The 26293-nt window shown below is 31.9% G+C and overlaps 2 protein-coding genes across 2 annotated transcripts; both read left to right on the top strand.

Annotated features, from left to right (window-relative positions):
* Positions 1–371: 371 nt before the first annotated feature.
* On the top strand, positions 372–5587 carry LOC112009392 (wall-associated receptor kinase-like 22). Its single transcript, XM_065781077.1, is given in 3 exon segments — positions 372–1287; positions 2283–2321; positions 4261–5587. Coding segments are annotated over 3 exon segments (1926 nt in total). The 5' UTR covers positions 372–458; the 3' UTR covers positions 5319–5587.
* Positions 5588–15565: 9978 nt separating this feature from the next.
* LOC112036480 (ubiquitin-like protein 5) lies at positions 15566–16312 on the top strand. The gene has a single exon (XM_024069322.2). The coding sequence runs from the start codon at positions 15656–15658 to the stop codon at positions 15875–15877; it is 222 nt and encodes a 73-aa protein (XP_023925090.1). The 5' UTR covers positions 15566–15655; the 3' UTR covers positions 15878–16312.
* Positions 16313–26293: the final 9981 nt, after the last annotated feature.

The following is a 26293-nucleotide window of genomic DNA, read 5'->3' on the forward strand; positions in this document are numbered from 1 at the left end:
GAGTTTAATGAATATTTTTTTTAAATCTTATATTCAGTGTCTGTTTGGGAATGGTTTACGTAGCTGAAAATAAAAACTTTTTACTGAAAGTATACTAAATAAAGGTAAAAATTAGTTGAAAAATACATATTAAAAGGGATTTTTATCCTTGAAGCTTACATGAAGTTGAATAATATGGTTTTGTTTCATGGCTGATTATTCAACACTTAAGAAAATTCCTGGCTGATTATTCAACACTTCAAAAAATTCCATTGACAGCAATTTCGGCGTGCAAGTTGGAATGTTATTATGTGGTTAAAATGCATTGGTTCTGTCCTTTTTATGTAGTCCAGGTAAACGAAGGAACAAAGACGGAAGGTGCGGAGAAATATCTCAACCTACCTATATTTTTCCTGTGAGTCTACATAAATACATGGGTATGTTTAATTTGTTGAACTCTAAGACACCCAAAAATAAAAATGGCTGTGCAATTTGTAATGCGAATTACCATTTTAGTTCTGCTGACATATGAATTAGCAGAAGCAGAAGCAGCAGCACCACCTATAGCAAAACCCAATTGTTATAATAGTAGTTGTGGAAATCTTGAAATTCCATACCCGTTTGGAATCGGACCTGATTGCTACATGGACAAGTTGTTCGAAGTTCGTTGCAATGGAACTGGCAGCTCTGCTAAAGCCTTCTTAACTAATATTGACAAGGAGGTGCGGCAAATCAATATTAGTAAACGTTACTCTTCTATAGATCCTACGGTTCAGGTCCAAATGCCAATCATATATTCGAACAATTGTAGGAGCTCGGGAAGTGATGCAGCTTTGAACATTTCAGGAAGTCCCTTTAACTTCTCCTTCCTTTATAACACATTCATTTCTGTTGGCTGCGACAACTTTGCAACAATAACCGGACTTGGTCCTGTGGTTTTTGGATGCAAATCGCATTGCAATAAAAGCAAGAATGCCGAAAGAACTAGATGCTCCGGTTTCAAATGCTGCTAAGCAACTAATGCAAGAGAGGAAGAAACGTGCAAGTATGCTTTCCTAGTGGACCAAAACTGGTTAGAGTCAAACAAACCAGATCCATCTTCTGTGCAATACTGGGAAACCGTTCCCATAGTGCTGGAATGGTCAATATCAAAGCAGATCAATAACTCACGGACCATGTTTGAATCCCTCAAGAAACGACGCGATGTCAGGTGTTCCTTCTTAGACGAGGCCGAGGACTTCGACAGCTTTGCTTGCGTCTGTGCTCCCGGATACCATGGAAATCCTTATCTTCCCGGGGGATGTCAGGGTAAGTAAAACCAATTTTATATTTCTTTATTTTTTTTATAAAAAAAATACTATTTTGTTTCTTAACCTTTATATTTATTTATTTTTGTAAAATACTATTTTAATTCTTAACCTTTATAAAAAGTTTGTCTTTCATTCTTAAATTTTAATTTTAGAAAGTTCATTTTTCGTCTTTAAACTATTAAAAAACTCATCTTTTTTTATTCTTAAATTATTGAAAATAATTTGTTTTTGTCTTCAAACTTTAAAAAAATATTTCTTTTTTCATCCCTAAACTATTGAAAAAATTATTTAAAAAATACACAGATGAAAAAAGAATTTTTTAAAGTTTATAAATAAAAAATAAATTTTTGGTAAAATTTATGGACAAAATAATATTTTATCCTTTTTTTAATAGTCATCCATTTTACCCCCACATAATAGCTTGCCTAACTCATGGACCATAAAAAAAGCCTAACAGCTATTTTTTGTATATTACTGTAACTTTGCTTTTGAGAAATAATGCTTGGTATTTTATTGGAATGATTACTAAAGAGTAATTATATTGAGGCCAAAATGCAAAACACAGCTTCTAAATTTCACCACTTTTCATTTTAATCTTCTAAGTTTGCATTTTGTCATTTCAGTCCTCTAAGCTTCAATCATCCTTAATTTAGTCCACTGTTAACATTCCATTTATTCTTGCCATTAACCTGCCCTTAATTTAATATTTATTTTTAATTATATTATTTATTTATTAATTTTAAAAACATTAATTAAAAAATCAGAAATTAAAATAGCAAACGACTCGTCCCTCCCCATTTGAAGAACAACAAGAATAGAAACCACACTAGCCTGTTGCCTAACCCATTGATAATTGAGACTAAAGAGGGAGAAAGAGAGAAAGATAGATCTAGGTAAGGAAAAAAAAAGGGTGTGCTAAGGGGTGGGTAGTATTACCTCCATTATTTTTGTCGTTGCAATAATACTTGTTGTATTGTGTCTTTTTTCTTGTAGTGATCAAGCGAAAATCTCTACTGAAGCTAGCCATGATAGGTATGTTCATATTCTCGTTAAATTTGGAAAATGTTAATGGATACTTTAAATGTATTGGTTTAGTAACTATTTTTAGAAATATATTTTATGAAAAAATGATAAAGCAATTAATTTTATTGTCAACTTTTTATATTTCTCATAAAAATGATATTAAAATTTTGTTAATATAATTTACTAATAATTACTCTATGTAAAATGTGCTATAGCCTATGGCACAAGATTCATGACATTTAAAATGGACGGTACAACTGATTTGTACTTTTAGTTTATTGGTTTTTCTTAACTCAAAAGATCATGACAGACAGGAAATGACTTGATTCCACTTTCTGAGATAATTCACGGAATAAAAAATAATTAAAAAAAAAACTATATTTCATACACCTTTAGTTTACTAAATTAAATACACGTGTAGAAAATGAAGCACGTAAAAAGTCAATTAGCTTTAAATTTCTGTTCTCTTGGCAATCTATCACTAAAAGATATAAGCATACCTCCTATAACTTGATAGTTTTAAACTATTACACCCAGTTTGTTTTAGCAATGACTTTTTTAGAAAATATGAGTCATTTTTTCATAAAATATTCCTCATAAAATTATATTATTTTTTTAAGTTTGGTAGCAAACTTATATGAGTTGAAAAACAATCTCATAACTTTCTTTATTTAGTTTATTATGAGACAGAGTTGTTTTCCAAAAAAAAAAAAAAATTAGTGGATAAAAACAATCTCATAACTTTCTTTATTTAGTTTATTATGAGACAGAGTTGTTTTCCAAAAAAAAAAAAAAATTAGTGGAAAAAAATCTCTTAAAATAAGTCATACTTATTATGTTGACTAAAAATAATTTTCATTTGACTCATTTATTCTAATGCTACCAAACATTAAAAAATTGAAAAAACTATCTTTGCACAATGTTTTCCATCAAAACAAACAAAACATTAATTGAATTGCATTACTCATCACTCTTCTATATTTTTCCACGAAATTACAAATATATCTAGAAAAAATAAATTTTCTCTTTAAAGCCGTACAATTCCTCATTTCAAGCTGTACACTGCACCTCAATTGATCCTTGACAACCTCATCTTTTTCACTCATTGTTCTTGTTCACGAGAAAGGGGTCAAGAATTTCACTTATTGTTTTGATAATAGTCAACATGTATCAGAAATCGGGTTATAAAAAAAAAACATGTATCAGAAAACATAGCATATTAGTGGCAATTTGGGAAAGAGATGAATCTTAAAGAGTGTATCAAGAAAGGAAAAATTAGCAGATGCCCTAAGGATACTTTTTAGGGAAATGTTTTAGGGAAGTTTTTATGGGAAAATTTAAAAAAAAAAATGAATGTTTTAATAGCTTTTTCTATTTTTCATAAAAATAGTATTAAAACTTTTTTAAATTAGTTAATTAACAATTACTCTAATAACACCCATTAACATAACTCTATTAAAAAAGAGTCATGTTAAGAAAAGATTAAGGAGAAGATAAAGATTAAGGAGAAGATGGGAGGTATTAAATATTGGAAGAAAGTATAAATGATAAATGAGTGAAGGATTTTGGTTGGTCCTAAGAAATAGTAAAGGTTGATTTTAGTGATGAGCACTAGTATACAAATAATTTTTTTTTAGAAATTAATTTTATAAGAATTCATCAATTTAAGGCAGGACTGACCTAGGGACATGTTGAAAAGTTAGATAATCGATAAAATATCCCAATCTCACAAGTCCCTTACTGTGCCATTTAAAAAAAAAAAAAAAAATAAAGTTGGCAACTTTTAGTAGGAAAGATGTTTTCAAATCATCGTAATTATGTTCAAATCTATTTACACTTATTCATATTTTTATATGGCCTAAATTTAGGCCGATGTTTCTAACCTTAAAAATAAAAATAAAAATTAGGTTGATGTGATATTTCTATTTTATTTGTCTGATGTATGCAGTTATTTGTCCAAGCTTAGGGCTATTGTTTCTAGTCCTTATTATTTGGTGGTTATACAAAGTGATAAAGAAAAGAAACAAAATCAAGCTCAAGCAAAAATTCTTCAAAAGGAATGGTGGTTTGTTATTACAACAACAGTTATCTTCAAATGAAAACAATGTTCAAAAGGCAAAATTATTCAATTCAAAAGAGTTGAAAAATGCAACTGATTGTTTTAATGAAAATAGAATACTTGGTAAGGGTGGACAAGGTACAGTTTATAAAGGAATGTTAATTGATGGAAGAATTGTGGCAATTAAAAAGTGCAACACAGTGGATGAGGGAAATCTTGAACAATTCATTAATGAGATTATCATTCTTTCACAAATCAATCATAGAAACGTGGTTAAACTACTCGGGTGTTGTCTAGAGACAGAAGTTCCTTTGTTAGTTTATGAATTCATTCCCAACGGCACACTTTTTCAGTATCTCCACGAAGAAAATGAAGATTTTCCATTGCTAACATGGGACATGCGCTTAAGAATTGCCACAGAAATCGCGGGAGCTCTATCATACTTACACTCAGCAGCTTCACTACCCATTTACCATCGAGACATAAAATCTGCAAACATACTCCTTGATGAGAAATATAGAGCAAAAGTAGCAGACTTTGGTACTTCAAGATCGGTGACCATTGACCAAACTCATGTAACCACACTAGTATATGGCACTTTTGGGTATTTGGATCCAGAATACTTTCAAACAAGCCAATTTACAGAAAAGAGTGATGTTTATAGTTTTGGAGTGGTCCTTATTGAGCTTTTAACAGGAGAAAAACCAGTTTCTTTGACGAGATCACAAGAAGGTCGGAATCTATCTGCATATTTTGTTCATTCATTAAAAGAGAACTGCCTCTTTGATATACTTGATACTCAAGTAAATAAGGTTTGTAATAAAGATGAAGTCATAGCAATCGCTAACCTTGCAAAAAGATGTGTGCACTTGAATGGAAAGAAACGACCTACAATGATGGAGATCATGATGGAATTAGAGGGAGTTCAAAAAGTTTCTCCTGCTTAACCAAATTTTGAAGAACTTGAATAAGTTAGAAATGAAGAAATGGGGCCACCGAATGACGTTTCAATTTCAGCAAGTTCATGCTTAGAATCAGGATCAACTTCATCATCGAATGTCCTGCCACTTTTATCCATCTAATCGGTTTGATTAAAAACTATGTACTTATTCATATTTGTTTCATGTTGTAAACTATTATCAAATCATATTCCTTTTTTTAAACTCCTACTACTAGAGTTGCAATAATGATATGGGAAGTATAATTTTAATTGTTATCTTTTACGATAATTTTAATAGTATAACTTTAGTGTTTAGAGGGTTTAGCAAACTTCAAAGTGTTCTGAAACTATTTTGCACAGCTGGTAACCAAACTGATAAAAAGCTTTTTAGATGCGAGAAATGACAAAAGATGGCATAACAAGATGTAAAGAGTTTTTTAGCTCAAATGGCACCTCCTAGTTTTTTCTATAAAGACAGCTAAGGTTAAATTCCCCCTTCCTATTGCAAGTTGCAACTATCAAATTGTCAAAAAAAAAATGTTTTATATATTAGTACTTGAACCTAATTAATTCAATAATAATAATAATTTATTGTTATTATTTTGCTCTCGCTCTCTCTCTTAAAAATTAGTGGTCATTGAGTATCTTAAAAGAAAAAAAAAAGGACAGTTATGCCAATAAATTATTTTTATTAAAAAAAAAATGGAATAGCACACTTAAGAACTTTAGTACTAACATTTAAACATCGTACTTCATTAGCCAAAACTATTTTTAGCTTTTAAGGAACCCCTATGTTCCTTTTGGCATTGGTGTAGTAAGTAGAGTTTCAATTGTTAAGCTTTAATTATTAGTAGATTTTTGCTTTATGTTAGAATTTCAATTGTCAACTCTTTAGCATTTGAGCGTATAGCTCTTTAAATTTGTGTATTTTTAAGGCAAGAGCCTTGTAATTTAATTAAAACATCTTGATGTTTCCAAAGAAAATATCTATGGTTCAAATATCTCATCCCCATTATTTTAACTATCAAATTATCTACAAAAGAGGCTTGGATTTATAAAGTATGAAAGTTAAATTATAGAGTTTAATTGTCTTAAAATAACCAAAAGTTCTTAAACCTATTTTCACGTTCAAAGAACACCCCCCCCCCCCTCCTCTTTTTCCCACCTTTAAGTCTCTTTGAAAAAATTGCAAAGGTTGAAATTTTTTGCTAAATGAATCTAAGAGTCTCTTTTTTTTTTGGTGGTAATGCATTACAAGCTCTTTGTTTTGATGAATTTTGGACCTTCTCAAGTTTAGTAAGGTTACTCTTATGTTGCTACACGCTACACACTATACTAACTAGCTTGTAACCTGTGCTTTCTACACAAAAATATTGAATAATAGTAATAATGAAGGCAATCTTATAAGCTTTCTTACTGAGTAATATAAATAGGTCACTTGACACAAAATTTGACTATATTTATAAGCTAATTTGGATTTTGAATATGCATTGACTTTAATATATCATCGATTTTCTCATGTGTTGTGATGAGAATGGACCACCTTAGACCTTACAGAAATTTCTATGACGTTGTTATGATCAATAACCAAATAAAGAAGACAAATACATACAAATATGAAACTCCTTTTTTTTTTCTTTTTTTTCTTTTTTAAAGATTATCAACAACAACAAAATGAAACTCCTTTTTACTTATGAAAAACATGAAACCTTTCTAGGAAACAATGTTAGTGGCAAATTTGGAATGAAATAAACCATAAGACTTGTCACCATGGAAGATTCATGTTTTTCTTTTTTTCAAATCTTCCCTTCTTAGCAATATTGATTCACTGATTTCTTCAAGTGGATCTGAGAAACATTATGAGAAAGTATATGCAAGGTTAATTAGAAATTAATTCTAATTTTAATGTATAGACAATTCATTTAACTCTTAAAAGACTAAATTTAATATTAAATTTTGCACCTACCACGTGTCACTTCAATCAATCTACCAACATAATAAGAACAAAAACAACAAATTAGTATCAGTTGTAACTAAATCATCATGGAGTTTTAGTAATTTTCACAATAGCAAGAAAGTTTATTTCAATTACATGTTCTAGTAATTGGGTAGGCATTGTATTTGTGAAATTTGTAACTGTTTCAGGCATGGCCTTTGTTCGGTGCTAGCAATTTCATATCAACTATTTGTTTTACCCCATTTACAATAGCATTTCAAACCAGTAGAGTCTGCTGCATGACCTGAATATGTTTGATGTTAATGCTGGTTTTAGGTTCAAACAACATGAATGTGATAATCCTATTACTGATCTGTTAGTGATTTCTTCCATTGGGATTTTCTTGTTTGGTGAGGGATGATTCAGAGTGATTCTACAACTATCCAAATCAATACTATTGACAATGTTAAAACTAAGGCAAGAAAAAATAAATAAGATACAAAGGTTTATTGAAATGGATACAATAAGCCAAAAAAGGACATTCTATATTAGAATTAAGCGAATGTAAATTTTCGAATCAAGTCATCTATCCACAGAATACAAAGGATATTCTGCTCTCATAAGTTTTGTGTCATAAGTTTTGTAATGAATTTCTGATACGTGGAGTCTTGCATGGCCTCCACGTTTTAGCAATTCATGTTTTATTTTTTTGGCCTATTTATTTTGTCTTTGAGCAATTTATTCTTTTTCTATTCCACTATTCACTAATCTCACTAATTCGCCATTAGCAGTACTGCGCAGCAGCTTCCCATATGCTCGAATTCTCTCTTCATATCTGCAGCTGTGTTAAGAAGAAGGAAAGTTCTCGGCATCCAAAAGGAAAACACAACTTTGGCAAGGGAAATCTTCAAACATACTCCTTGATGAGAAATATAGAGCAAAAGTAGCAGACTTTGGCACTTCAAGATCAGTGACCATTGACCAAACTCATGTAACCACACTAGTATATGACACTTTTGGGTATTTGGATCCAGAATACTTTCAAACAAGCCAATTTATAGAAAAGAGTGATATTTATAGTTTTGGAGTAGTCCTCATTGAGCTTTTGACAAGAGAAAAACCAGTTTCTTCAACAAGATCACAAGAAGGTCGGAATCTATCTACATATTTTGTTCATTCATTAAAAGAGAACCAACTCTTTGATATACTTGACACTCAAGTAAGTAAGGTTTGTAATAAAGATGAAGTCATAGCAATTGCTAACCTTGCAAAAAGATGTGTGCACCTGAATGGAAAGAAACAACCTACAATGATGGAGATCATGGTGGAATTAGAGGGAGTTCAAAAAGTTTCTCTTGCTCAACCAAATTTTGAAGAACTTGAATATGTTAGAAATGAAGAAATGGGGCCACAAAATGACGTTTCAATTTCAGCAAGTTCATGCCTATTGCTTAGAGTCAGGTTCAGCTTCATCATCAGACGTCCTGCCACTTTTATCCATCTAATCAGATTGATTAAAAACTATGTACTTATTCATCTTTGTTTCATGTAGTAAACTATTATCAAATCATATTCCTATTTTTAAACTCCTACAACTAGAGTTGCAATAATGATATCATATCCTTGTTTGGTTTTGTTTATGTCCTTTTGGTAATGACATGGGAAGTACAATTTTAATTGTTACCTTTTACGATTATTTTAATAAAAGTATAATTTTAGTGTTTAGAGGGAATAGCAAACGTCGATTGTAAAGTGTTTTGAAACTATTTTGCACAACTGGTAACCAAATTGAATAAAAGCTTTTTAGATGAGAGAAAATGACAAAAGATGGCATAACAAGATGTAAAGAGTTTTTTTAGCTTAAATGGCACCTCTTGCTTTTTTCTATAAAGACAGCTAAAGTTTAATTTTTCCTTTCCTATTGTAAGTTGTAACTATCAAATTGTCAAAAAATGTTTTTTATATTAGTACTTGAACCTAATTAATTCAATAATAATAATAATTTTTTTTTCTTATTATTTTGTTCTCGCTCTCGCTCTCTTAAAAATTAGTGGTCATTGAGTATCTTAAAAGAAAAAAAGAAAAAGAAAAGAAAAGAATGGACAGTTATGGCAATACATTATCTTTATTTTTAAAAAAAATGGAATAGCGCACTTAAGAACTTTAGTACTAACATTTAAATATTCTGCTTCATTAGCCAAAACTATTTTCAGCTTTTAAGGAGCCCCTATGTTCCTTTTGGCATTAGTAAGTAGAGTTTCAATTGTAAAGCTTTAATAGTAGATTTTTGCTTTATGTTAGAATTTCAATTGACAACTCTTTAGCATTTGAGTGTTTAGCTCTTTAAATTTGTGTATTTTTAAGGCAAGAGCCTTGTAATTTAATTAGAACATCTTGATGTTTCCAAAGAATATATCTAGGGTTCAAATATCTCATCCCCCATTGTTATAACTATCAAATTATCTACAAGAAAAGGTCTGGATTTATAAAGTATGAACATTAAACTATAGAAAAGTTCTTAAACCTATTTTCACGTTCAAAGAACACCCCCCCCCCTTCTTTTCCCACCTTTAAATTCACTTTGAAAAAATTGCAAAAGATTGAAATTTTTTTGCTAAATGAATCTAAGAGTCTTAAATTTTTTTTTTTTTTTTCCTTTTGTGGTAATGCATTACAAGCTCTTTGTTTTGATGAATTTTGGACCTTCTCAATTTAAGTAAGGTTACTCTTATGTTGCTACACAATACACACTATACTAACTAGCTTGTAACCTATGCTTCTACACAAAAATATTAAATAATAGTAATAATGAAGGCAATCTTAGCTTTTTTACTGAGTATTATAAATAGGTCACTTGACACAAAATTAGACTATATTTATAAGCTAATTTGGATTTTGAATATGCATTGACTTTAATATATCATTGATTTTCTCATGTGTTGTGATTTGATCTCAATTTTCTAGGAATAGTCGCCGAATCTAGTGATGCATGGGAAAATTTTGCATAATGGTATAATAATCATTACTCACGTAAAAATAATCACCCCTCAAAGGAATTAAAACCTTAAAGATGCATTCAACCACTAAGTTCTCGTAGAATTTTGAAGTCATAATAGGAATTAGATGACTTACCCCTTGTCATGCAATATGTTAGTCAACCACATTATTATTACAATCAGTCCTATTAATTTTTGGCACCCAATATTCTGGAAGGTAGACTATACTCTTGCAAATAAGCCATTACGTACACAAAATCAATTTCAACCTCAAAGTTTTATATACAACATTAATTATAAAGTAATAGCAATTTAACCACTTGAAATGTTGAGAATGATCAATAACCAAATAAAGAAGACAAATACATACAAACATGAAACTCCTTTTTTTAAGATTATCAACAACAACAAAATGAAACTCATTTTTACTTATAAAAAACATGAAACCTTTCTAGGAAACAATGTTAGTGGCAAATTTAGAATGAAATAAACCATAAGATTGTCAAGTAACCCATGGAAGGTTCATCTTTTTCTTTTTTTCAAATCTTCCCTTCTTAGCAATATTGACTCACTGATTTCTTCAAGAGGATCTGAGAAACATTATGAGAAAGTATATGCAAGGTTAATTAGAAATTAATTCTAACTTTAGTATATAGACAATTCATTTAACTCTTAAAAAGACTAAATGTAATATTAATTTTTGCACCCACCACGTGTCACTTCAATCAATCTACCAACAAAATAAGAACAAAAACAACAAATCAGTATCAGTTGTAACTAAATCATCATGGAGTTTTAGTAATTTTCACAATAGCAAGAAAGTCTTTTTCAATTACATGTTCTAGTAATTGGGTAGGCGTTGTATTTGTGAAATTTGTAACTGTTTTAGGCATGGCCTTTGTTCGGTGATAGCAATTTCATATCAATTGTTTGTTTACCCCATTTACAACTGCATTTCAAACCAGCAGAGGCTACTGCATGACCTGAATACGTTTGATGTTAATGCTGGTTTTGAGTTCAAACAACATGAACTATTGTGATAATCCTACTACTGATCTGTTAGTGATTTCTCCAATAGGGATTTTCTTGTTTATTTTGGGATGATTCAGAGTGATTCTACAACTATCCGAATCAATATTATTGACAATGTTAAAACTAATGCAAGAAAAAATATATAAGATACAGAGGTTTATTGAAATAAATACTCCACGTTTTAGAAATTCATGTTTTTTTTTTTTGGCCTATTTATTTTGTCTTTGAGCAATTTATTCTTTTTCTATTCCATTATTCACTAATCTCACTAATTCGCCATTAGCAGTACTGCACAGCAGCTTCCCAATGCTCGAACTCTCTTTTCATATCTGCACTTGTGTTAAGAAGAAAGAAAGTTCTTGGCATCCAAAAGAAAAACACAACTTTACCAAGGGAAAGATAACAGGGAAAAAGGGTAAAAAAGTCATTTGGATTTTTTTTCTCTCATTTTCTATTTGGTTTTCTCTCTAATTCAGAGAGATGTATTTTGGTAGACTCAGATGGAAGATACTAGGCCTCACCATTTTCTTTCCTTTGTGTTTTCAACTCACCCAAACAATTTTTTCATCAGTTTTCTTCTCTATTTTTTTCATTCTCCTTATTTTTAATCGATCCAAACATACTGTAAATGAAAACTAGTAGTAATATAAGATATCTAATTCATGATAATTACTCTTTATCATCATTTGAATTATTAAAAATAAGAGGTTTTACTAGTTAACTGCTCCTATGTTAAGTACTTATTTAAAAAAATACTACTACCTTAAATATTCATTCCAAAACGTGTTAATGTTCAATATTATAACAAATTCCATTAATCAAATAAAAAAAATTAAATCACATTAAAAATAAAAAAATAAAAATTCATACTTACCGGGTTTCCTTTTATAAATACACTGTATATATAAAGTTAATATATTTGAAATAAAGCGTCAACAATATTTTTACAACAAATTTTAAATAATATATATATAAAAAAAAAAAAACATTAGAGTAGTCCCCTGTTGCTGTTATCTTCATGTGTGTTCGAGGTTCCTCTCCCTCCTTACACTTGTCAAATAGATCACTTGAACCTCCCATACTCGCGTTTGATCAAACCTCTTCGGATCCGAGGACTCATGACTGCTCGGACGTATGAGCATCTCCTCGGATGGTATACGTGTTCGTCTCCAGGCATCCCCCATTGGCGTGGGCTTCCGACTGAAGGCTTCATCTCCTCGGATGAAGAATGTTCCTCTTTTAGGGCCTTGGGCCGAATAAGCTGGGCTGGGTTTTTCTCCCCCCACAGGTATAATAATCATTACTCACGTAAAAATAATCACCCCTCAAAGGAATTAAAAGCTTAAAGATGCATTCAACCACTAAGTTCTCGTAGAATTTTGAAGTCATAATAGGAATTAGATGACTTACCCCTTGTCATGCATTATGTTAGTCAACCACATTATTATTACAATCAGTCCTATTAATTTTTGGCACCCAATATTCTGGAAGGTAGACTATACTCTTGCAAATAAGCCATTACACAAAATCAATTTCAACCTCAAAGTTTTATATACAACATTAATTATAAAGTAATAGCAATTTAACCACTTGAAATGTTGAGAATGATCAATAACCAAATAAAGAAGACAAATACATACAAACATGAAACTCCTTTTTTTAAGATTATCAACAACAACAAAATGAAACTCATTTTTACTTATAAAAAACATGAAACCTTTCTAGAAAACAATGTTAGTGGCAAATTTAGAATGAAATAAACCATAAGATTGTCAAGTAACCCATGGAAGGTTCATCTTTTTCTTTTTTTCAAATCTTCCCTTCTTAGCAATATTGACTCACTGATTTCTTCAAGAGGATCTGAGAAACATTATGAGAAAGTATATGCAAGGTTAACTAGAAATTAATTCTAACTTTAGTATATAGACAATTCATTTAACTCTTAAAAAGACTAAATTTAATATTAATTTTTGCACCCACCACTTGTCACTTCAATCAATCTACCAACAAAATAAGAACAAAAACAACAAATCAGTATCAGTTGTAACTAAATCATCATGGAGTTTTAGTAATTTTCACAATAGCAAGAAAGTCTTTTTCAATTACATTCTAGTAATTGGGTAGGCGTTGTATTTGTGAAATTTGTAACTGTTTTAGGCATGGCCTTTGTTCGGTGCTAGCAATTTCATATCAACTGTTTGTTTACCCCATTTACAACTGCATTTCAAACCAGCAGAGGCTGCTGCATGACCTGAATACGTTTGATGTTAATGCTGGTTTTGAGTTCAAACAACATGAACTATTGTGATAATCCTACTACTGATCTGTTAGTGATTTCTTCCATAGGGATTTTCTTGTTTATTTTGGGATGATTCAGAGTATTCTACAACTATCCGAATCAATATTATTGACAATGTTAAAACTAATGCAAGAAAAAATATATAAGATACAAAGGTTTATTGAAATAAATACTCCACGTTTTAGAAATTCATGTTTTTTTTTTTTTGGCCTATTTATTTTGTCTTTGAGCAATTTATTCTTTTTCTATTCCATTATTCACTAATCTCACTAATTCGCCATTAGCAGTACTGCACCGCAGCTTCCCAATGCTCGAACTCTCTTTTCATATCTGCACTTGTGTTAAGAAGAAAGAAAGTTCTTGGCATCCAAAAGAAAAACACAACTTTACCAAGGGAAAGATAACAGGGAAAAAGGGTAAAAAAGTCATTTGGATTTTTTTTCTCTCATTTTCTATTTGGTTTTCTCTCTAATTCAGAGGGATGTATTTTGGTAGGCTCAGATGGAAGATACCAGGCCTCACCATTTTCTTTCCTTTGTGTTTTCAACTCACCCAAACAATTTTTTCATCAGTTTTCTTCTCTATTTTTTTCATTCTCCTTATTTTAATTCGATCCATACATACTGTAAATGAAAACTAGCAGTAATATAAGATATCCACTTCATGATAATTACTCTTTATCATCATTTGAATTATTAAAAATAAGAGGTTTTACTAGTTAACTGCTCCTATGTTAAGTACTTATTTAAAAAAATACTACTACCTTAAATATTCATTCCAAAACGTGTTTGTGGGGGGAAAAATGGTCTAGCCCAACGTAATGGGCCCAAGGCCCATAGGAGGGCTATTTTGCGACCGAGAAGAAGGAAATGGGAAAGGCAGGGCCCGGCTGGAAGTGGGACCCTCAAAAGGAAGAATTATCACAATCCAAAGAGGATGTCTCCTGTCCGAAGAGGTTGTAATCCTCTGATGCAATATCATAAATCAATTGAATGTGTGAAAGGCCAGAATGACATTCCGAGGACTCCACCTGATCAAGATAAGCTCTGAGTATGCTACGGAATGATAAAGATGGAGAAATATCTAAGGGGAAAGCTACTGCCACCGTATTTAATACACTGCAGCAACTTTTCTGGCCGCATTTATGTGAAGAAGACCCCTGAACAGTGCATCCTAACCTACCGGCACTCACACGGAGCTAAAAGAAGATGCTTGACGTGACATGTACTTCAGCAAACTCATGGATGAGGAATACGTGGACGATGGAGATGAGGAGAAGAGTGACTATATAAAGGAAGGAAGCTCCTAACAAGAGAGGGGGAGGGAGAGAACTTGATTGTAACCCTAAGATTTTTGTTCATCAGAAAAACAAATAGTGTAGCTCTTCGGATTATCAAATTTTACATGCAAATTAATGCTGGCTTGTGTTTGAAAGCTGTGATCCATTGTTATCAATCTCATACTTAACCTAGCTCTTTCACCCATACTCTACAAATTAATTGTGTTTGGACTTGGGCCACAAATACCAACCCTACAATGTTAATGTTCAATATTATAACAAATTCCATTAATCAAATAAAAAAAAATAAATCACATTAAAAATAAAAAAGGAAAATCCATACTTACCGGGTTTTCTTTTATAAATACACTGTATATATAAAGTTAATATATTTGAAGTGAAGCGTCAATAATATTTTTACAACAAATTTTAAATAATGTAAAAAAAAAACATTAGAGTAGCATTTTTCACTTTTATGTGAAATCACAATATTTAAACAATTCCTTTATTCAAATTCAACAAATTTCCAAACCTAAATGTTATTGAAAATTTGAAACTCATGATTTTGTTTATTTTATTTAATTTTATTGTTTTAACTTTCAAGTTTTAATAATTTATTACACTTTTAAGAAAGGACTTAAAATACAATATTGCATAATAATAGTACACTCCAATAAACTAATAATGAAATGACTATAAAGGACCTGAAAACTTTGACATTGTTAACAAGACTCGTCAATCGTCCTCCCCAAAATTTGTGTGAGTGACTAAAGAAGGGGTTGTTGATTTGTGAAGTGTGAAGATGACAGAGGTGGTGCTGAACGATCGGTTGGGGAAGAAGGTTCGTGCGAAGTGCAGCGAGGATGACACCATAGGTGACCCGAAGAAGCTTGTGACGGCTCAGACTGGTACAAGGGCCGACAAGATTAGGATCCAGAAGTGGTACAACATCTACGAAGACCACATCACTCTCAAGGATTACGAGATTCACGATGGCATGGGCCTCGAGCTTTACTACAACTAAAGTTAAATTCCCATTCTTTGTTTCCTCTACTTCTTCAAAAACAAAAAACACTGTGCTGTTCTGTCTTCTTGTTTTGCCTCTTTGATAACTACTTGAAAGCCCAAGCTGCAGCATTGAAGAAATTGAAGATGAAGACACTGTTCCAACGATAACACCGAAAACGGTGTCGTCTAAGAAGAAAGCCAAATGCGTGTCTTGATTAAAAGGAAACGATGCCGTTTCTTATAAGTGCAACGATGTCGTTTTTAAGGACTTGTATATTAAACCTATTAGTGTTCATTCGTGTGCACGTGGGAGAGGTGGTTATTAACATCTTCTAGAAATATCTCAGATTGTGTAATTGATTCTTGATCTTTTCCGTTTTTGTTTTCTGCTAGTATATATTGTACAAATCATGATCATTTTGTAAGTTAAGCAATATAACACCGTCTTCTTTCAATAGAGAAATGCTCTCTTGTTGGGAAAAATTTTATATAATTGTCAATAAATTTCAAAAGGCACAGTTGAAGCACAACAACACAAAAACACAAAAAATTTCATAGAAAACTCTTTCTTCTTGAAGGTAAAAATTACGGGACAAACTCTGAATAATTTCACTATATTAAATAGAAATTACAGTTGTAATACTCACAAAAAGAGAAAAAGACTACAAAGGTGGGGGTATTTAAGTAAATCTCTTTGTGGGTTCAATTTTATAATTAATATTGATGATGTACAAGAATTAGTAGGCTAAATGCTCCAGGTCACGGTAATAGCTTGATGGCCTAAAGAGAGAAAAAAAAAAAGACGACAAGGGTAACCAGTGTGAACCGGCCAAGGACCCTCCGATAGTTAAGTCAATTTTCTCACTAGAACACAAGGATTGTGAATTAGTGTATTAGAACTTACCTTGGTTTATAAAGACTTACGAGTGAGTCTACTTATTCGGATCCACCATCATCATGAGGGATGTGTGGAGTTAATGGAGAAAATGGAGCAAATTTCAGAAAATCCTCACCATGTTCTGGAATGACAGATCGTGGTATGATTGCATAGAGCTTGTAGAGAGCTCCTTTAAAATTGGCTAAATGTTGTATGGTCGTCCATACCCTTGCATGCCATGGACGACCATCCTAATTTGGACGATCACGATATTCATGAACGAATCCTATTCATGTTTGTGGTGCTTATGTTGAGCTTCCTTCCTTGTAAAACATCTTTGGACGTGATCTGGTCATGGACGACTACCATAGACGAACTAAATTTAATTTAGACACATCAAGTATTATTAAGGGAGTTTTTAAAAAATTAGGTTGAAACCATAGTTATATATAAACTAATTAAATCACTTTATAATTATAGATATTTTTTGAAGCAGATTACTTAGAATATTCAAGTAGAAAAAGCCTGACGGCATACTTAAGGTAAGAGCTTAAGAAATCTCATTCTTCGTTAAATCTGTTAAGGACATATTTTATGTAATTGGCTAATCCTTTGACAAAACGCACTTTACTTGTATTTGGGTAGATCTAGAATGTGTTTAATACTTCAAGAAACATGTTGTTCAAGTCTAGTATTAGAGTCATGAAAATTGGACCAAAAAACAAGTGAAGAAAAGCTGTTCACTAAAGCTGGACAAATAGCTCGACACTTACAGACATATAGTTCGACAGCTGCTCGACAGATAGTTATCTATCGAGGTTTAATGAGGCTTGACAAATACTATCTATCAGGGTATCTATCGAGGTCACTAGAATTCAGATTTCCAGATCTGATTTTCGGCCCATATTTATGTATTTATGTAGGGTTTCTTTTCTCACAATCCTATACATATATAAGGCTTATTTTAGAGGCCGTTATATAAGAGAATACAAAGAACATATGTAAAAGGCGACCGATGCTTTATTTTCTCTAAAAGAAGTTACTGCGTCTTTGCGCCTTAGGATTTTGTAAACAAGTGCTTCTTGATTTTTATTGTTGATAAAGTGAAAAACTTTGTAGTCAACAATCTTCTTCAAGTTGGTGTGTTAGTCACGTACTAGGAGTCGTGCATCATTGGTTAGTCACGTACTGGGATCCATGCAATACGGGTGGCGTTCATATGTTGAAGAGTTCAAAGATTCTGAAGCAGTAGAAAGTTTTTGCTGTAAGTTCATTTACGGGAATTATAGAGTCTAGGGTCAAAGGTTTTGTATTAGATCTGAAACTTCTCTTTACTATAGTAGATTGCTTTTCTGGAAGGTTTCCCTCCAGATTTTTTAATGTGAAACTAGTTTGTTTCATTGGTATTCCTGGGTCATCATATCTTGTCTTATTTATTTTTCCATTGCATGATTTTGACATGATATTGATGTTTGTTTGTTTTAACAATGTTTATTTGTTTTAACAATGTTTATTTGTAATAAATCTAATTAACAATTTGGATTTAAAACCTATTAATTCTATCAACCGGTGTCTAAATTTCTCAACAAATGGTATCAGAGCAAGTACACTCTGATTGGATTAATTTCTTAAATGTGATCATTGACCCCCGTTGTCATGGATCGTGGACAATCTCTTTTGATTCCTCATTTATTTGATGAAACTAATTATGCGTACTGGAAAATTCGTATGAAAATTTTTTTGCAAGCTCTAGGTGAACAGGTATGACAAGCTATTGAAGTTGGCTAGATTAAGCCAAAGAAAGCGTTGGTGGATTGGGATGATGCAACAATCATAGCGGCAAATTTCAATAGTAGGGCCTTGAATGCTTTGTTTTGTGGGGTGATCAATGAGGAATTCAAGAAAGTATCATCAACGGAAGTTGCCAAGGAAGCATGGACCATTCTTGAGACCACCTATGAAGGTACTAAGGCAGTAAAGACTGTGAAACTTCAAAGACTCACTAGTAGTTTTGAAGAAATAAGAATGGAAGAGGATGAGATATTTGATGAGTTCTATGCTAAACCCAAGGATATTGTGAATTCTGCCTTCAACCTTGAAGAATCTATAGCAGAATCCAAAATTGTTAGGAAAATCCTTAGGTCCTTACCTGAAAAATTCTATGCCAAGATCACTATCATTGAAAAAGTAAAGGACATTGATGAAATTCCTTTGACTGAGCTTATAGGGAACCTTCAAACCTATGAGATGTGATTAAGTTTAATGGGAAAATGTGGAAAGATTAGAAACTTGGCTCTTAAAGGTATAGAGGAAGAGATTGAGGACTATGAAGATGATGATAAAGATGATGATGAAGATGAGGATGAGGATCTAACTTTCATAACTGATGAGATTATTAAGCTTCTTCAATTTAGGAAAAAGAATAAAAGCAAACCTCCTAGAAAATCTAAATCCTCAAAGAATGGCAAGAATAAGAAACCCCTCGTCCAATGCCATGAGTGCAAAGGTTTTGGTCATATGAGGATAGAGTGTCCAAACTACCTCATGAAAGAAAAGACCAAAGAGTTAAAAGATAAAGGGTTGGTTGCTAATTGGAGTGATACTGAGAATGACTCTTCTGATGAGTATGTGGATGAATGTAGTCACGTTATGACCTTTGCTGCCTCAACCGATATGGTGATTATGAAGAGTGCTAGTGACAGTGAGGATTCTTCTGATGATGAAGTACCCAAGAAGTTGACCCTTCAAGAAGCCTATGATAAGCTATGCACTGAATTCATAAAATATGAAAAGACTTCTCATCTTTGTAGAAAATAGCTTAACGAGGTAAAAACTAAAAAAACTGATCTGTTAGTCAAACTAGATGAGACTACAAGCTTAGTTAAGACTTGACTAACAGATCAGTTAAGACTCTTGTTGGGGAGAACACCTCATTAGAAAAGAATGTCAAGAATCTTGAAGTTGAGCTTAGTCAAGCTAGGACTCAAATGGAAAGGATGTCTAGTGCAAAATTTGATGAGGTCTTGAGTGCTCAAAAGCCTAGTTTTGATAAGACTGACTTAGGATATGCTGTTTCCTCCAGCCCCTCTTCTTTCACGGCTTCTGGATCAAGGACTATCTTTGTGTCCCAATCTGAAAAAGGTGATAAAGGTATAAAATCCAAAATTGTTTTGGCTAATTCTAAATCCTTTGTTAGACCTCATGTTTGTCACCATTGTGGTGTGCCTGGACACATTCGTCTTAATTGCTTTAAGTTGTATCTTCAAAAACAAGTGTCCAAACGGTCACAGGTTTCCTCTCAATGACCTACACTTTTGTTTGGAGAGCTATTAAAATTTTTGAGCTTTTTAACTCAATTTTAGGAGAATTCTAATTCTTCTATGTCCTTTAGTAGACATACTAGGACACATGCCTTTTCATCTTCATGGTCAAAGACTTGTGCTGTGTGGGTGAGAAAGGAGCCTAAGACTTAATTATCTTTTCTGTTTGTCCTTTGCTTTAATTCTGTCTATCTAGAGCAGGGCTCTCTTTGTTTGATTTCTTATCTATTTTTGGAATTATACTTTCATGCATCTACACCCTTCTATCATGCCTTCATGCATATGCATCTTTCTTTCATACTTTCATGTTGTTTGTCTGTTTTTGTTTGGTTGTTTAGTTTTTATTTTATTTTGTTTTCAAAATAAAAATAAAAATGAAATATCATAAAAATACAAAAACAGTGTGTGTTTATCTACATTGGTACTTATGCACCTTGAATGGCCATTGAAACAAAATTTTCTAAACTTTATATCGTTTGTAGCTTAGATGAGCATCTCTATGCATAACTAAGTAAGTGAGTTTTATGGCTTGTGTTTGTGATGAGTAAAATTAAGTAATCTCTTATACTTAACACTCATATCACTCTTTTTTAGGAGAATGACTAGAAAATCCTAAGAGAAATGTATAAATAACCATCTCACCACTGTTGCCCACCAATCATGAAATGATATCTGTATGCTTCGGCATAGTAAAAGTGCAATGCCAATGACATTTGTGTGCTTCGGCATAGCAAAATTTGAATGTCAAATATCATTGTTTATCTTTATTTATTATAATCTAATTAACAATTGGATTTAAAACCTTTTAATTCTATAACCGGGGTCTAAATTTTTCAACAAAATCTAAACTTTATATGAAATTAAAATATTTTTATATAAGTATTTTTGTCAATAATAACACTATCTAAATATCCAATAAGTTTTATGACATAATTGAAGAAGAGTTTAGATTTATATTTTTGGTATTTTGGACGCTAAAAATAGTTGTTAATCTTTTCTATGCCCTTTATTGCGTTAACTGCGATGGAAATTACAGGTTACTATGTTTGTGTCAAGATTTGTTGTGCTTGGTGTCAAGTTTCTACAAATGCCTTTCTTTAAGAAATAGTACCGAAGTGATGGAGTGGGGGAGGTTAGGAATGCAAAAAAAAAATCTAGTAGCTAGTCTAAGCCTAAAGTCTGACAAGTCATCAATTATCACATGTAAAAAAAGTGTTAGAGCACTCACAACAGTGGTGCTATATTGCTATATTTTAACTCCTCAAACCCCAAAATCAGCACCTAGTAGTGGAGCTAAATCTATTTTTTTTTAGCTCTATTGCTACAGTACACATCTATAGATAGATGTGCACTGTTCATAAGAGCTAAAAAAATATTATTTTATTAAATTTCTCTCTTCTCTTCCATTAAAAAAATATTCTCTCTCTCTCTCTCTCTCTCTCTCTCTCTCTCTCTCTCTCTCTCTCTCTCTCTCCAGCTTCTCTTCTTTCTTCTCTTTTCTTCTCATTTTTTTTTCTCTCTCTCATCTACTCTTTGCTTCGCCAATCTATTCTGGATCTTCATCATCGCTAATCTTCATCGTCATCACCCACATTGCCATCCCACGCTGTCAACCCATCTCACCCACGTTGCCGTGCGCTCTCTCTCTCTCTCTCTCTCTCTCTCTCTCTCTCTCTCTCTCTCTCTCTCTCTCTCTCTCTCTCTCTCTCCATTCGAAAGCTCTCATCTCATCTCTCAAAACTCTCTCAAGCAAACAATGAGATCGATGTCAAAACTCTTTCAAGCAAACGGTGAGATCAGTGTGCGTTGGTATCAGGGTTGAGATCGGTGTGTGGTTTTGACATTTGGGTTTGGTGGGTTTCGGCGTTTGGGTTGCTAGATTTCAGGAGTTACGGTGGAGATGATGGTGGTGGTGGGTCGTATCGGCGTGGATTCGATTTGTAATTTGTGGCTGTGAGTTGTTTTGTGATGTGCTGTGAGTTTGTTTTGTGGTGGCTGTGAGTTTGTTGGTGATGCTGTGTTGGTGGTGGCTGTGGCACTTTTTTTTTTTTTTGGTGGACTGGTCGTGGTGGTTGTGGCTATGGCTGTGGTTGTGGTTATGGTTGTGGTTGGTGCTGTAGATGTTTTTCGGGTAATGAGATATATTATTTTATTGTAGTGATTATATTATTTTATTACGATTTTTATATTATTTTATTGTGTTAAAAGCTAAAATAGATCAACTACTGCAATATATATGTAAATAAAATAAATAAAATAATTTTTGGTCAAATTAAATAACTAAATTTTTAGTTTCATTGTGGATGCACTTATGCCGTGTGGCACAACTTGTGCTGACACCACCAGCATAATTCGTAAAAAAAAAAAAAGAAAAAAAAAGGAAAAAGATAAAGATAGTGCATTCGTAAGTGTCAGGTGCTTTGATTTTTTATGATTCAGTACTTGTTTGTCCCCATCTCACGAGAATCAATGGTGGCGGGAAAAAAAATTAAAAAAAGAAGAAGAAGAAGAAGAAGAAGAGGAACACACGTATGGGAGAAGATTGGTCCAGCTGGTTGTCCATTACGTCATTTATTTTATAAGCTTTATTACTAGGAACTATTAGCGGCAGAGAGTAAAGAAAAAATAATAATAATATTATGACTGCGGATTTTTAGTGTGAGAAACAGTGCAATATTTGTTAGGCTTGGTGAGAAGATAATTTATATATATAAATTAATGATAGTTTTGAAATATGAGACAAGTCTCCTGTGATGCTATTTTTGTCATTTATGAGGAGAGTTAATAATGAAAAATTATTAGATATTTTTTTAGTAGTTTTTCTTCTTGTCGGTACTTTTATAAGTTTTTTTTAAATTATTTAATTATTGAATAAATAGTACTTAAAAAAATAATTATTTTAAGTGATATTTAAGAATTTTAGAAAAAGTGTTAGATAGGAATTCTTTTGTGTAAACTAGTTAAGATAAGTAACTTTATTTTAATTGATTTCATTTCATTTATATTAATGTATTTTAACTACTAAATATTATTTATAATTGTTACATTTTTTATTTTAATTTTATTACTAATTTAAAGTGAGGAATAAAAAATTTAACACAAATATATTTTATTACTAAATATATAATTAAATATAAATATATATATATATATTTAAATGAGGTATATTTTGTTTGACCTATAATTTTATATATGAATTTTACTAATATGTGCCCTAAGAGCACATATTAATTTTCATTTTTAGAAAAAGTTTTCTTGAGAATTGAAAAAATATTAACAATTTTTCAATTCTCGAGAAAAAGTTTTCAAAAATAAAAGACTTAGGCCCCGTTTGGTTTGCCATTTTAAACAACATTTTTTAGTTTTTAAACAGCATTTCACGCATTTCAACACACTTTTTTACCCACACGTATTTCAAAAAATAATAAACAACAATTTTCAAATTACTCTACTAAACACCCTCTAATATGTGTCTTTTGAACACATATTAATCAGACTTTATATATATATATATATGTAATTGGGTTAACATTCTCCAATATAATTTTAGACGATCACTATATATGATGTTGGTGTCAAGTTTCTGCAAATGCCTTTCTTCAAGAAGTAGTACCGAAGTGATGGAGTAGGGGAAGTTGGGAATGCAAAAAAAGTCTAGTAGCTAGTCTAGGCCTGAAGTCTGACAAGTCATCAACTATCACATGTAAAAAAAGTGTTATGCCTTGTGCCACTCTGTGCCGACACCGGTATAATTCGTAAAAAAAAAAAGAGAAAAAAATGGCGCATTCGTAAGTGTCAGGTGCTTCGATTTTTTATGATACAGTACTTGTTTGTCCCCATCTCAAGAAAATCAATGGTGGCGGAAAAAAAAAAAAGAAAAAAAAATGAAGAAGAGGAGCACACGTATAGAAGAATATTGGTTCAGCCTGTTGTTTTTTACTGGTTCATTTGGATATTGTTAAAAATTAAAATTAAAAATATTATAGTAAAATAATTTTTAAATATGTAAATAATATTATAAGATTTATTTTTAATAAAAAAGTAATTGAAAAGTGAAATTTATAAGTCTATAAACATTACACACCATATACTATTCACAAGAAAAATCAAAGATTTCAGCTCAAAAAGAAAAAAAAAAAAAAAAAACTACTGAAACGCAAAACGAGTGTTTGGAAAGTGCAAACGTGCTTCCTGGTCGCACACTATATCATTTATTTTATAAGCTTTATTACTAGAAACGAAGATTCTAGCATTTTACATTTAATTTTTTTAAAATTGGCAATATACCCCTATTTGCAAATTATATTGGGGCGTGCCTTCGTTTTGATGCTCGATTACCTTAAAATCGAGTTTCAATTAAATATTCGATTTGTAAAAAATCAAGTTATGCCTGATCAAACTTTAAAAAAAAAAAATGCATGGAACTCATTTTTTTTTTTTATAAATGTGATCTATACCAAGTTTAGGGAGCTTTATAGTGGTGTTTTTAGGCCCTATAGTGACGTTTTAAAACCCTATAGAGGCGTTTTTCTGCAAAAAATAAAAATAAAAAAAATTTATAAGTGTGATCACCCCATACCAGGTTCAGGGAGCCCTATAGTAGCGTTTTTAAGCCCTATAGTGGCGTTTTGGAACTCGAGTTCCATGCAAATGTTTTCCTTTTTTTTTTTAGTTTGATCGGGTATAACTTGATTTTCTACGAATCGAGTATTTCATTGAAACTCAATTTTAAAGTAATTGAGTATCGAAATATGGGTATATCCCTATATAGTTTCGAAATAAAGGCTGTAGGGTCACGATTTTTTGACCAAACCCAAAATGTGTGGGATCTTGGCCCCAGTGAGCCCAATACAATAAATTTGTAGAGAGTGGGCCAAAGAGCTAAGTTTTGGTGCATGGACAACGGTTAGCGTGGGGGTTCATGACGATCAAACAGAAATGAATTGAGCTCATCAAGGAAAATTCGTCCTCGGCGCCATCCGTGGAGCTCTTGCTCTTGTATGTACAGAATGACAGTGGTTACAAGAGTTCTTGAGATCGCTATCGTGCATCCCTTTTTCTCTTTTTCCCGTTTTCTTTCTCCCTTTCTTTATGGTGGGCTTCTCCTATTATATATCCCTCTTTAAATGATCTTGGCATTCCACTTATTGATCATCTAAGCCTATACTTGAGTGCTTGTCCCATCAGACATTCTCTCTAGCGTTCTGTGAGTCGCGACAACCGAGGTAACGTTGTTCAGAGGTTATTTCCTTATTAATGCAGTAAGGACATTAGTTTGGGGCATTTAATGCAGAGGTGACAGTTTCTCCTTGAACTGCTCCTCCATCATGCTCCCACGGCTGGCCCTTTGTACTTGTCATTCTTTTTGGAATGCTTTGGGAGGCTGCCTTTGATGGCGCGCTGCTCTTCCCTTCTATGATCTTGGTTGATCGAGGACAGGTTTGTCCTCGACGATGTTCCTCGGCCATTTGGGCCTTTTTCGTTCGTCCTCGGATATTCTTTCTTTTTCGGCGTGGGCCTTGGGTTCAGTATAAAATGGGCCGGGGTTGCTAAATTCTCTGACCCCACAGAGGTATATTGCTAAATTTTTTAAAAATTAAGGACAAAAGACTAGAATTTCCTACTAGGAACTATCAGTGGCAAAAAGTAAAGAAAAAAATAATAATAATATTATGACTGCAGATTCTTAGTGTGAGAAACAGTGCATTACTTGTTAGGCTTGGCGAGGAGACATAATTTATATATATAAATTAATGATAGTTTTGAAATATAAGATAAGTCTCCAGTGATGCTATATTTGTCATTTATGAGGAGAGTTAATAATAAAAAATTATTAGATATTTTAGTAGGTTTTCTTCTGATCGGGTACCTTTATAAGTTTTTCTTAAATTATTTAATTATTAAGTAAATGGTATTTGAAAAAAAAAAAAACTTATTTTAGGTGATATTTAAGAATTTTAGAAGAAATGTTAGGAAGAAATTCTTTTGTGGTAAGCTAGTTAAGATAAGTAACCTTATCTTAGTTGGTTTCATTTCGTTTATACTACTGTATTTTAACTACTAAATATTGTTTATAATTGTTACATTTTTTATTTCAATTTTATTACTGATTTAAAGCAAAGAATAAAGAATTTATCACAAATATATTTTATTACTAAATATATGATTATATATATATATATATATTTGAATAAAATATATTTTTATTTGACTTAGAATTTGATATATATATATA

The sequence above is a fragment of the Quercus suber genome, unplaced genomic scaffold (assembly GCF_002906115.3).
Source record: "Quercus suber isolate HL8 unplaced genomic scaffold, Cork oak 2.0 scaffold_256, whole genome shotgun sequence".
Lineage (NCBI taxonomy): Eukaryota > Viridiplantae > Streptophyta > Magnoliopsida > Fagales > Fagaceae > Quercus > Quercus suber.